At 43.8% G+C, this 12,746-nt stretch overlaps 1 protein-coding gene across 1 annotated transcript in view; it reads left to right on the forward strand.

The window, feature by feature from the left end:
* ADCY2 (adenylate cyclase 2) overlaps positions 1-12,746 on the forward strand; it is a 190,999-nt gene that overhangs the window by 155,547 nt on the left and 22,706 nt on the right. Inside the window, exons 19-20 of the mRNA XM_084850684.1 lie at positions 1,781-1,865; positions 7,834-7,992. Coding sequence (XP_084706810.1) covers positions 1,781-1,865; positions 7,834-7,992 — 244 coding nt within the window. The remainder of the gene's footprint in view (positions 1-1,780; positions 1,866-7,833; positions 7,993-12,746) is intronic.

Genomic DNA, 12,746 nt, shown 5'->3' on the forward strand with positions numbered 1-12,746 from the left:
TACAAAATTTATCTGCGTGATAATCTCCTCCCCCAAAGAAACAATTACTGAACATTGCCAAAACATATGTTTAAAAGAAGCATTTGCTCTATGGCACTGCCAGCAATTAGACAGTCCCTTATGAAAGAGACGTTGTGGTGTCCAGTAGACAGGAAATGAATGTTTTTGCTGAATAAGATGCAGCTTAAGATCCATAGATGTGACAGGTAGACTCCAAAGTGGTGATCCACTGATTAGGCATTTTGTGGTGGTGCCCACTGCAGTTTCTCAGATTTCCCAATGTGCCCACAGGTCCAAAAAGGTTGGGGACCCCTGTGTTAGATATTACAAAGAAGAGAGAAAAGACTCAGAACGGTGGCCACTTCATGACCAAGTTCATGTGATCACAGATAGAAAATAAGCTACAGTGGCTTATTTTCCCTCCCCGTGTGTGCTGGTTGCAAGCCGCCTTACTAGCATAATTACCCTCGCTGGGTGCAAGTTGTCATGACGTCTGAACCTGGCAAGGGTGGATAGCTGGGGTGGTTTACAAACCTCCCTAAAACTCTAGAACAGCCCATGTCTAGTGTGGCTCCTTCTTCGTGGAGTTGAGCTGGGGAGAAAAGAGTTACATTCTGTACACATGTTTTTTGTTGGTTTGGCTATTAGCATAACAGAAACAATAACAATACCATCATCATAGAATCATAGAATAGTAGGGTTGGAAGGGGCCTATAAGACCATCGAGTCCAACCTCCATCAACACTGGCAAAAACAATAATTAAGGACAAAAAATAATTTTCATGATTGCAGAACCAACTCATTAAATAAGTTCCAGAGAGGATCGATTGCAGTCCATGAAATGCCAGAATACATTTGTTAGTCTTTAAAGTGCCACAGGTCCCTTTGTTGTCATTAAATTAGGAATCACAAACCCTTTAGCTCCGTTGTGCTGGCAAGAGACAGCATTCTCTGTCATAGAAACTGTTCTTACATTAGTAGCTATAAGTGCAGTTATTGCAGCATAATGAATAAGAAATTAATCTTTTCTAAAAATGAGGTATTTTGATTCTTTACCATGTACAAAATTTTATACTGTCAATAAAATGACACTGATTTCATATATGCATTAAAAGGGGGCATGTGAACAAACAATGGTCCAAGATTTCTGCCTGCCATGTTTGACTCACAAGGGCATAATCTTTCCTCATGCCTTCTCTTTACAGCAGTTGTCCTTACTGTCTGAAATCTCACTGCAATAAAATGAAGGGGCGGGGGGAGACATGAAACACATATAAAATGATCAAGTCGAAGAGAAGACTTAGCTGGTCCTACCACTAGGTAGAGTGAAAGAGCTGCCTCAGGCCACTGGTTTTGGCTATCTGGAAGAGCAGCAAATTGTTAGTTAGTTTTACTGCCAGGAATGGGGAGAGGTACTTGTGGGATTTTGGGCCTCAGGTGCCAGATAGCTTGATTAGCCTTGGATAGTCTGCAGCTAGATTGGAGGGGGTGGGCAGCATTTGCAGCTCCACCTTAGGCAGAAAAATATCTTGGGCTGGCTGTGCTTCCCAGTTTTCTTCATGCAGAGAATTTCCTGTGTAGAAGAACATTAAACCATGCAATCCTGCACCAGTTGGCAACCCAAAGTGCTTTACAACTTGATTCTGCCAATTGTACAACATGGTTCTTCATTGTAGTACTAGACAGCAATTCGTGCCCCTCAAAGTAAAATAATCAGGCTCAGAATTTGTATAGCCTTATTGTTTCCCTGCAAATTCCACTTGTGCCTTTGTTTCCACAGGCCAGGGATCTTGAAAGATCTGAAGACAATGGGCTCGGTATCTCTCTTCATCTTCTTCATCACATTGCTGGTACTCAGCAGACAGGTAGGAGCCCCCACTTTCATATTACTTAAGCTTCACTATGAGCTTGTTTATGATGCTCCCATTGTTTCCGGCTCTTTTTCTTTCAAAACGTTTGTTGTTGTTGTTCAGTCGTTCAGTCGTGTCCGACTCTTCGTGACCCCATGGACCATAGCACACAAGCATAAAATACACAAATGTTCACATTAACCTCACATCACACAGCTGGAATCCCTCACTCTTGTTAGAAAAATGTTTTGGCTTGAAATCAGATTACCGCAGAAGAAAAAAACCAATTTAACACTGTATATTTTCTAAGGCATGAAATTATTGCCTTCTTTTGTAATTTTTCTTTAATCTTTCATTTTGAACCTCCATCCCGTGAAGCTTGCCTTTATGTTGTTACTCTGACTGTATTTGCTTGTATGCAGCTTGCTTTTTCTGAAGTTGCTGCTAGCATGACTAGTTTATATCAGCAATACTAAACAACAGGGCAGTTTTTCTACAGTATCTTGAACATATTCTGTTATGGTTAGAACAACTTCTTTGGATACCTCAGTTCATTATATCAGATTTTTCCTCATTCTTTTGGTCTGCAGGTAGGGTAGGGGACAATTTGTCTAACTAAGAAGGAATCCCTCCTGGTCTAGAATGCAAAATCAAGAGAATATGCTTCCCAGCTCAATAAAGACCTTCTAATGGAATTAACAATTAAAGTAGCTCCCTTTTACTGTTGTATTGCATTGGGGGTGGGGGGTGAGGATTATAAGCTGCTGTGTGGGCCTGTTGAGTGGATATGTAGGGAATAAATGAGACAAATGAAAAACAATGTTGTGTTTATGTATTCTAATGTAAAGTAGAGGATTCTGTTGATTATAAAAACAATCCATTAGCTTTTTGAAAAACTGCAATGTTCATGGTGTTGAGTTTTTCACATTATTTTATATTTAAGTAAAGGTTTTTCATAACATTCTAAAAGAGGTCTTTAAATATAAATTCAGGATTGTGTTGGCACTTTCCAGTTCCCTGATAATGACCAGTTTACTGCAGGAATTTTTTTAGACTGGTTTTGCGAGAGGTGTGTTTTTAAAGCACAAGGACTGGTGCTCTGTCTTTATAGGCTGGAAGAGAAATTGTTTGTTTTCTCTCACTAAATTAGCCTAGGATAGCAATGAGGCACTGAAAGGCCACGGTGCTAATTTCCATGATAAATATGCATTTGAAAAAGTGTCTCTCCACTGTATTTTGCATTAAAAGGTCAGTGCTGAACCTGGACTGTTCATGATGGCAGTACTTGTAAATGTCTGTGAGTAGGAACCAAGGTCAAGGCCAAGATCCTTGCACAAGTTATTCATTCCTTGGTGTAGGCCTTGCCTTATTGGATGAGATCAAAGGTCTGTCTAATCTAGCATTCTGTTTCCAGATGAGGAGCCCATAAGACCCCCATGAGGTGACATCTTCTCCTGTTGCATGTCCCCAGCAGCTGGTACTTAGAGGTATACTCCCCCTTTACATGGAGAGGTACCATGGCCGACAGTCATGAGCTCTGTCCGATCCTTTCCTAACGCCACCTGAGCTCGTGACTATCACCACAAGTTGTGATTGTGGATTTTCTCAGTTAATTGTGCATTGTGAGGGGAAAGTGCTTCTTTTTGCCAGTCCTGAACCAGTTCCCTCAAGAGAGAGAGAGAGAGAGAGAACTTAATAATCTTATGAATGGTATGGAGAAAGAGAACTCTCTCTCTCTCTCTCTCTCTCTCAACACCATTCATAATATTATTATAACTCTCTATTTTATGTTGGCTTAAAAAACAACGCCTGCCAGTTTTGCACATGTCTCTCTTAGACCACTGTTGTTTTTCTTGGCTTTCCCATTATAACTATACTTATTGCTGCCTCAGCATGATTGCAGATTTGTTGCCTTGCTCTGAATTATTGCCCTGTGGTGCCAAGAGGAGCCTTGGCTTGGCCAGCAGGAACAGCCAAAGACTGTAAGGCTGTTTAATTCCATCAAGATATTGTTCTCCTGTGGTCTGTGCAAATGTTGTGCTTGTGGTGTGCAGTTTAATTGAAACTCTCCATACCACTGTGGAATTATTAATACTGCAATGAAGTATCTTATTAAGCCCTGAGTAGCCTTTATTTCTTATAGCTCGGGTGAAGCAAGTCGAGTAATTTATTACGTTAGTTTTAATTAACACTTGCAGCTTGTAATTCTACCCCACACCCTCAGTCTTGTCACTAGTGCCACCACCGCATTGAGCTCTGGTGTGTAATGTGGTTCACGGACAACTAATGTATAGTGCTTTTGACATCACTGATTACAAGACACACACATAGAGGGTTAGATCAGGGTTTACGCTGGATCAGCTGCACTGGCGGAAGTGGAGTTCCCCACTCATCCTTCTCATGGCAGCCCCTACAGCACCCTGAAAATGCTACACAAAGAATCAAGAGTCTCTGCTGAATGGGGTGAGCTATGGTGTAGAAAAGAGGGGAGATCACAAAACTCAGGCAGGAGGACCATCTATGAGCAGAGCCGTCCTCTCAGGAAGGTCTCTTCCTCTTGCGGAAGGCAGATCTTTGATCTAGTTCATATCCATTTCAGTGCAATTTTTTACCTTTCCCCAAAAAAGTTTTCATTTGCTTATTTAAAACTTTTGACAGATTTTTATGATTAGTAATGATGATGATTCATCTTTTAATAGAAAATAAAATCAATACCTGATTTGATACACACAAATATAAAAATATAATAAAAAATAAGTAGAATATTAAAAGTGCTGCATAAATACACAACTCGGTGAACAGCAACAGAATGGAGCTGTTCACAGAACATGGTGGCAAATTGTGGGTTAATGAATTATTAACCCATGATTTGCCATAGCATGTGCAGAGCACATTCCACAGCCTTTTTGAATATTTAGCCACCGATCAAGTTGAACAGGGGTTTGTACGCAACATCTGAACCCAGACACTATGCCCGGGTTCACAAGATCAGTGGGGGAAACGACGCAGTATGGATTTTTTCCCCCTGCCTGCACGTCCTGCTCGCATGCCCAGCATTTCCTTAATTACCCGCACTGTGTTGTCTGTACCTGGTGTGCCTCACAGTAGGGGTGGCTTCTAACCCACCCCACAACCCCTGCTACAAGCCATGGGTTGTGGAGTGGGTTAGAAGCTAGCCCCACCATGTTGTATGCCAGGTTCAGACGACTTGGCACCCCGTGGCACAGGTAATTAAGCAAATGATGGGCATGCACGGGGGAAACAACCCATACTACATAGTTGCCCCTACTCATTGTGTGAACCCAGCCTATAGGATAATTGTGGGTTAAACAACTATTAATTGTAAGTTAACTGTGGGCTGTTTAACCCACGATTAACTTACTGTGTCCAGGTTTGGACATTACGTAGCAATCCCCAATTAGAGGTTGAATATTCAAAATGACTGCAGCAGACACCATGGCAAATTGTGGGTTAATTAACCCACGATTTGCTGATGTTATGTGCACACTGGGTCTAAGAATCAGCCAAAAGGTAGGAAATGTGGGGATGGGGGCGGTGTTTTTTATCTGTCGGTGGGAGAGGGACAAAGGATGTTTCTTGGCAAATGTCCTGCCCGCTTCAATTCTGTGAAGTGAATACTACCATAGAAAGCGCAGAGGCATTGCTGTAGTGAGGGAAAGGGAGAGAGAGAGAGGAGTTATTATTTGCTCAAGTTATTATTTTTGAAGGGCTAGCTGAACCTTTGACCAATAGAAGCCCTCATCCTGTAGACCATCCATCAAGGTGGGAAGTGGTGGGAGGGAGGATGTAGGAAAATTATAGTAAATAAGGGATTGACTGCTAGTTAAAATATAACAAAGTGTGACCAGGCACTTTGAGTGTGTGAGCGTGTGGGAGTTCTAAAAGCCTGTAAAAGTATTACATGCCATATGGATAGTCCACTGGAAAGTATCAGAACATGATTTTTAAAGCATTTCTTTTTATAAAGCTATATTAGAGTCACATCCAATAAATACTGTTATAGCTGTCATCAGTACATTTATATTACGTCTATTACATTGATGTTACCAATTACTGCTGCTGTGGCTAGGTCATTCTTACTTGGTATATGTTTTGAATTTCCACATGCCATTTATTGTTTATAACACAATGACTCTCATTCATGCTGAGATGTGAAATTTGAAATGAAATTTGATATACGTGTTCAGGCCTCACGTCTACATTTCAAGTTCAAAGACTCATTTAGTCCACACACCTGATTTCAAAGGGGGAGAATCCAAAATATCACATCATAAAAAATATCATAATTGTGATATCTACCTTGAAGACTGAGTTATCAGAGTCAAAATCGGTGCGCAGTTTTATTCTCTGTTTCAAGTATAAACCCCTGCTTGCTCCCTGCACCTGTTTTCAAGGGGGAAGGAAAGATGTAAAACATAATGCAGTAGAATATCTCTCTGGAGAAGAGAGATATCACAGTGAAAGTTAGGAGACATATTCAGAGTGTCAGATTTGACCCCTACACACCTGTTTTGAAATGGGGAGAATGCAAAGCAGATTGTGATGTGAGTTCTGAAGCAAGGTCTCTTGAACACTGTGATTTACTAGTGTGTTCTAATGCTTTATGTAAAACTTTTGTTTCCATTTGGCAAACAGAGGGAACTCCCTGACTCTCCCTCCTTCAGCCCAAAAGAAAATCTCACTGTAAATTAATTTAGCTATGGATGGCATTTCTGGTTCATTTCATGTACTATCTTGCAAACAGCCTGTGCATTGTGTAGGTTATTAAGGAATGCTTTTTCCTATATCCCATATCTCTCTCCCTGGCCTCTTGAGTTTTGGAGCTGCTGTGCTCTGTGTACCTTCCTTCTTTTAGGTGAGATTAATGGAAGGCAGAGAGCATTAATATTTGCATTTTCTTCTTCTTCTTTTTTTTTAATTCTTTGCTCTTTTTACTGCACCTCACTCCCACTTCCCAACTGGGGCTTGTTCTGTCTGTATGAACATTTTTCATACTCCTGCTGTAAAACTGAGGCTAGTGCAATGGCATTGGAAAGAGGCAAGCAGCTGCTGCCACAACTAAACTATCGATGTGCCTCCCCGTTATCCTCCCTTAGTTACCTTTGCTCTCTCCTCACTGCAACTGTTCCAAAAATGCTATGGGGAAGGGTTGAAATTTGACTGACTCACACTTCTCATTCTCTCCTCCCACCCTAAACTACCTAGAATAGGGATGAGCACCTTGTAGCCTTCCAGATGTTTTCACCAACAACTCTCATCAGCCCTAGGAAGCATAACCAATGGTGAGGGATGGTGAGAGAGTTACAGGCCAAAACAGTTGTAGGGGCCCAAGTTGCCCAGCCATGGTCTAGAAAAATAATACCTGCAGTTTTGAAAGGGAAACATGGTGTGTATATGTGTGTGGGGGGGGGGTTAAGGGTCTCACCATAGCTTTTCCACTCCCAGTTGCCCCCACCTAAGAGTCCCCCCTCCCACATTTTAAATGACTTTCCAGCTACACTTGTGTGTTGTTTGCACCTAAATCTGGGTAGTACAACTTTACCATTCAGCTGTAACTATTCAGACACCGGACCTCTTCTTATAGTGCCCTTCTTCCATAGCCTTGACATATCTTCCCTCGCCACTGACTGTCTGATGGGGCTTCTTGCACACAGTTGTAGTTGCTGGACCAGGCCGGGGACTTGTATGTACAGCTCTCATTTGGCACATGCAGTCCCTATTCCAGTTAGCAGTATGTATGCAGAAGCCTGCATGAGCCATGTTAAGGGGTGACTACATAAACATAATATAATATAAAATCAAATCAAATCAATAACACGTGCACATTCAGTCCTTTGCTGGATCAGGGTGAGTACACACTGCTTCATTACTTCAATGTGAATGTGTATTTTTTCTCTCTTAAAACCATCTGATAGGACAAGATGCCTATTGTTTCTTTACTTCTGTGTCCTCTTTGTAACAGAATGAATATTACTGTAGGTTAGATTTCCTGTGGAAGAACAAGTTCAAAAAAGAGCGTGAGGAGATAGAGACCATGGAGAATTTGAATCGACTGCTTCTGGAGAACGTGCTGCCAGCTCACGTGGCTGAGCATTTCTTGGCCAGGAACTTGAAGAATGAGGTCAGTCCTTACCATATCTCGCCTCAGGTGTTCTGAGATAAAACTGACCAGGGTTATGCACACCTTTAGAAACAATTTCAATCGGTACACACAAAGCACACTGTAGATTGCTGCCTTCACTGGAAGTGAGAATTGGCAAAGCAGCTTGCCTCCATTTCTAGTTTCAGTTTGCAAGAACAAAGCATGAGAAAGGTAGATTGTAGAAAATTTTGTCGGGTGTACACTGTGCCCAAGCAGTGAGGAGTTCCAAGGACAGTGCTACAGGGTTTTATTTCCTCTGGATGAAAGATTATTGGCACCTTACATTTCCCATTATTGGTTTATTTGCAAATAACTTGCAGTCACGAGAAGACAGACAGGCAGTGACAGTTTTTGAAGCTGCATCAGTTCCCCAAAGCTAACAGCATGTCTTTGGAGTCCCCCAGTTCTGTGGCTCCTTCTTCCAAGCTAGCTACAAAAATCAGGGCTGTGTTTCCCCCAGCAATTTACTCCAACCTGACTGCGCCATGGGGGCTCTGTGGTTCCATGACATCGTGGCCATTCAGCCCTAGCGTTACATTTTATTGCTGAAAAACGGCTTCTTCTGAGGCTGGTTATAGTCTGACTTTTCCCGGTTATGGCAGTTCCATTACTGACCTGTCTCCACAATTGCACTGGGTTCGCTGTCTTAGCCCTGCACATGGGGCATGTAGCCCAGCTTTTGTGGGTGTGTCGCTCTGACCTCAGTGACCCAACCCTTTCCCTCCCTGTTTTCCAGAAGTGTCATTGCCATTTTGGAGCAGGGTGCCAAGGGTTGTTGTTCAGTCGTTCAGTCGTGTCCGACTCTTCGTGACCCCATGGACCATAGCACGCCAGGCCTTCCTGTCCTGCGCTCTCTCCCGGAGCGTGCTCAAGTTCATATTCATTGCATCCGTGATGCTATCTAGCCATCTCATCCTCTGCCGTCCCCTTCTCCTTTGGCCTTCAGTCTTTCCCAGCATCAGGGTCTTTTCCAGGGAGTTTTCTCTTCGCATTAGGTGGCCAAAATATTGGAGCTTCAGCTTCATTATCTGTCCTTCCAATGAGCACTCAGGGTTGATTTCCTTTAGGATGGACTGATTTGACCTCCTTGCAGTCCAGGGGACTCGTAAGAGTCTTCTCCAGCACCACAGTTCGAAAGCATCAATTCTTCGGCGCTCAGCCTTCCTTATAGTCCAGCTCTCACAGCCATACATTACTACTGGGAAAACCATAGCTTTGATTAGACGGACCTTTGTCGGCAAGGTGATGTCTCTGCTGTCTAGGTTGGCCATAGCTTTCATTGAAAATAAGCACTAGAACACAGCCCATGACCCCAGTCAAGGGGTGTTTTCTCCCATTGTGCTGAATGAGGCTTGCCCTCTCAGTGACCACAGAAATGACAGAGAAGCCCCTCAGTTGACATGGCACATATCAAAGCCCTCAGTTCTTGAAATGGGATTAAGCCCAGATCTCAAGGCTTTGGTCCATTGCCTTAGGACGTAACTCCATCACAGCTTCCAAATAGAGATCCTGTGTGTTAAAATGGGGGTTGGTTTCAGTCTCTTTCCCACAACTAACCCATTAGCGTCTCCTCAGAAGTAATTCCCATAGCTGTGGATGAGGCTGAGATTCCCCCTCAATTGAAATGGCACACATTAAAGCCCAATTGCTTAAATGCCTTTAAGTGACCAAGCCAGGCTCCAATGAATTGCCTTAGGACAAAAGTACTTAGCAGTTTAGCAGTACTTATAGCTATCCTGTGGGTTACAATGGGGGCTAAATGCTGTCTTTGTCTTTACTACTTTCTTTCCCACAACAAACATATTAGTGTCTCCTCAGAAGTAACTCCCATTGTGCTGAGTGAGGCTTGCCTTTGAATGCCCACATCAGAATTTACAGAGATCTCAATCTTGAAGCTTCAGTTAATTTCCTTAGGGCATAACTCCTTCACAGCTTCCAAATACAGATCCTGTGCGTTAAAATGGAGGCTGGTTTTGCTCTCTTTCCCACAACAAACCCATTACTGTCTTGTCATAAGTAACTCCCATTGTGGTCAATGAGGTCCTCTGGGTTAAAATGGGGGCTTCTTTCCCTCTTTGTGTCCCCCCCCCCCGCACTTTCCCAGCACAAGCATATGTGTGTCTACTCAGAAGTAACTCCCATTGTGCTCAATGAGGCTTGCTCCTGAAATGCAGGAGCATCTGGACTTTCAGGGGAAAGGAGAAAGGGGGGCGGGGAGAAGGGGAAAGCCTTTTTAGAAATCCCATACTCCTCCATTAGCTTCTGAGGAGACGAGAACACTGAAGTTGTGTGAAGGAGAGGAGGAGATGATCCTGGAGGGAGCAGTCAGGCAGAGATGAAAAGATACACACATAAGCACCTGTTTTAAGGGCAAGAAAGAAAGTTTAAAGAGGTGTGGGATGCTCCAGACACAGTGCTTTGATTTTTCACCACTTCATTAATGCACAGTTGCGCTTTAAGTCCCCATTCCAGGGGCAACAAGGAAGGTTTAAAGGGTGTGTGGGATGCTCCAGACGCAGCGCTTTGATTTTTTGCCCCTTTGTTAATGCACAATTGTGGTTTCACTCTCTGTTTTAGGGGCAACGAGGAAGGTTTAAAGGGGGGGGGGGATACTCCAGACACAGTGCTTTGATTTTTTGCTCCTTCTCTAAAGCAAAACAAAAGGGCTGGGAAGGCAAGGAGGAGACTGGTCAGAGTAGGGGTGTACGAAACCCCGCTTACCTGGCTCCGCCGGGTTCCGCAGGTGGGGGGAGGCGCTCTGTCCCTCCCCCCGGAATCTTTGCCGGGGGGGGAAGTGCTCCGTGCCTCCCCGCAGAATCCTGGTCGGCTGGCTCCACTCTGCGGCCAAGCTGCGGAGCCGCTGGTCGGCTCCGGCCACCTGCAGCCGGACATCCGGCCGCTGGGCAGCCCTGCAGGGACGCAAATGGCGGCTGTCGTATTTAGTACGTAAATATTTACGTAGCCTATCACAGCAGGGGGGAAAAAAACCCAGCATACGCAAATGGTGGCGATTGCCACCATTTGCGTACGCTGGGGTTCCCCCCCCCCCCGCCGCCGTGGTAGGCTACGCCAATACTTACATAGCCTATCACGGCCTCCACAGGGACGCAAATGGCGTCCCTGCATTAGCCGTGATAGGCTACGTAAGTATTTACTTAGCCTATCACGACTGAAGGAGGAAGCGAATGGCGGCCGCAGGACAGCCGCCATTCACACAGCAGCGCAGACGGGAGCAGGTAAGTGCTCCGTTTCGCACGCCTTTCATGGGGTGGGGGCGGCGGGCACTTCGTCCCCTGCGCCTTTCGTGGGGTGGGGGGGCGGGGGCTTTGTTCCGCGATGGTTTTCGGTGGGCTGAATGCACTGGCATTCGGCCTCACCAAGATCCGTTGCGGAATTCTCTGACATCCCTAGGTCAGAGCAGGAAACTTCAGCGGGGCAGAGGGGGCAAGGGAGGGGGGATCGGAAACAGGAGGAGGCAGGAAAACAGATAGGGTAAGCAGACCCAACCCACTCCAAAAAGGCTCCACCCAGCCATCAAGAGAATAATGTGATTAGGGCCCTGTGGAAACAGCGCAGCCAGACCAGGTCCTTTTGGAACATGGGAACAGCACAAAGTTGGAAAAGAAGTGAAGGCGATAGTGTGGAAACACACCCCAGATTTGTGTCTTCACTGCTATGTTCCACTCAGAATTACATTTCTACTAGCCTCTCTCACACCCTGGAAAAACACTGGTCTCTAACCCTGGATGGAACAAAAGAATAGACCACGTGCTAAATCTTACCAAGTGCTAAATCTTACCAACCAATCTACTTAACAAAAGATGGCCATTTAACAGCTATTACAGCACTTTGTGTAGTGCAAACATGAAATAAACATTAGCAAGGGTTACGGTGGTCCCAATGGCACTATTCCTCGTCTCAGGTCTGTTGCTACACGCTACTTTAGGAGGGGATTGCTTTCTCAGAGATAACATTGCATTGTAGCTACTCAAAACACAATCAGTTCAGCTGATTAGAGACAACTGAATATTCATATTTGCTCACCCTGATTCACTGATCCATTGCAGCCTTGGGAGCACTGACATGCACCAGAGCTCTACCACCAGGGCACAGCTTTGGAGGGTGCAGTTGTGCATATGCACAGGGAAGAATTCGTTGAACTGCCTCTTCCATTAAAATGAATAGAGAAGCACACTTGTGCAGGAGTTCTATGTGAAAACTGGAACAAACTTGGGACTCTGAATCAGAAATGTATTTCCAGTTTCCTGTGTTGAAACAACTTTGTGATGATAAGTAGCTTTGACTCTCTTTGGTTATAGCATTTTTCATGCTCTTCCAACTTAATTAAAAACATGAAAAAAACAGTGTCATGGTTGTCTAAACTCTTTTCTTCAAAATAACAGAAATCTTTCAATTCCGTATTCTTAGTTTCAAGATTTTATCATCTGCTTTGGCCAGTCTGTCTCTTGACTATCACCAACATATATTATGTGCACCACAGAGAAGTTTGTGTAGATAATTATTTTAATTTAATAAATAGGTTAATTAGGTAGTACTAATGTTTTACTCATGGAAAAGATTCATAGAAGAAAGCAATTCATCATAAAACCAGTAATAGTAAACGAGACAAGTTATCTTTGTGATAAACAGGTGCAAGGACACCTTCTATATAATTCATCGTCCTTCTTACTTTTTCTTTTCCCCCTCATCTGTGCTTTATTTTATGAATGCCA

Source organism: Heloderma suspectum, chromosome 4, assembly GCF_057233095.1.
Source record: "Heloderma suspectum isolate Gila_16-S chromosome 4, 16-S_ref, whole genome shotgun sequence".
In the NCBI taxonomy this organism is placed as follows: domain Eukaryota; kingdom Metazoa; phylum Chordata; class Lepidosauria; order Squamata; family Helodermatidae; genus Heloderma; species Heloderma suspectum.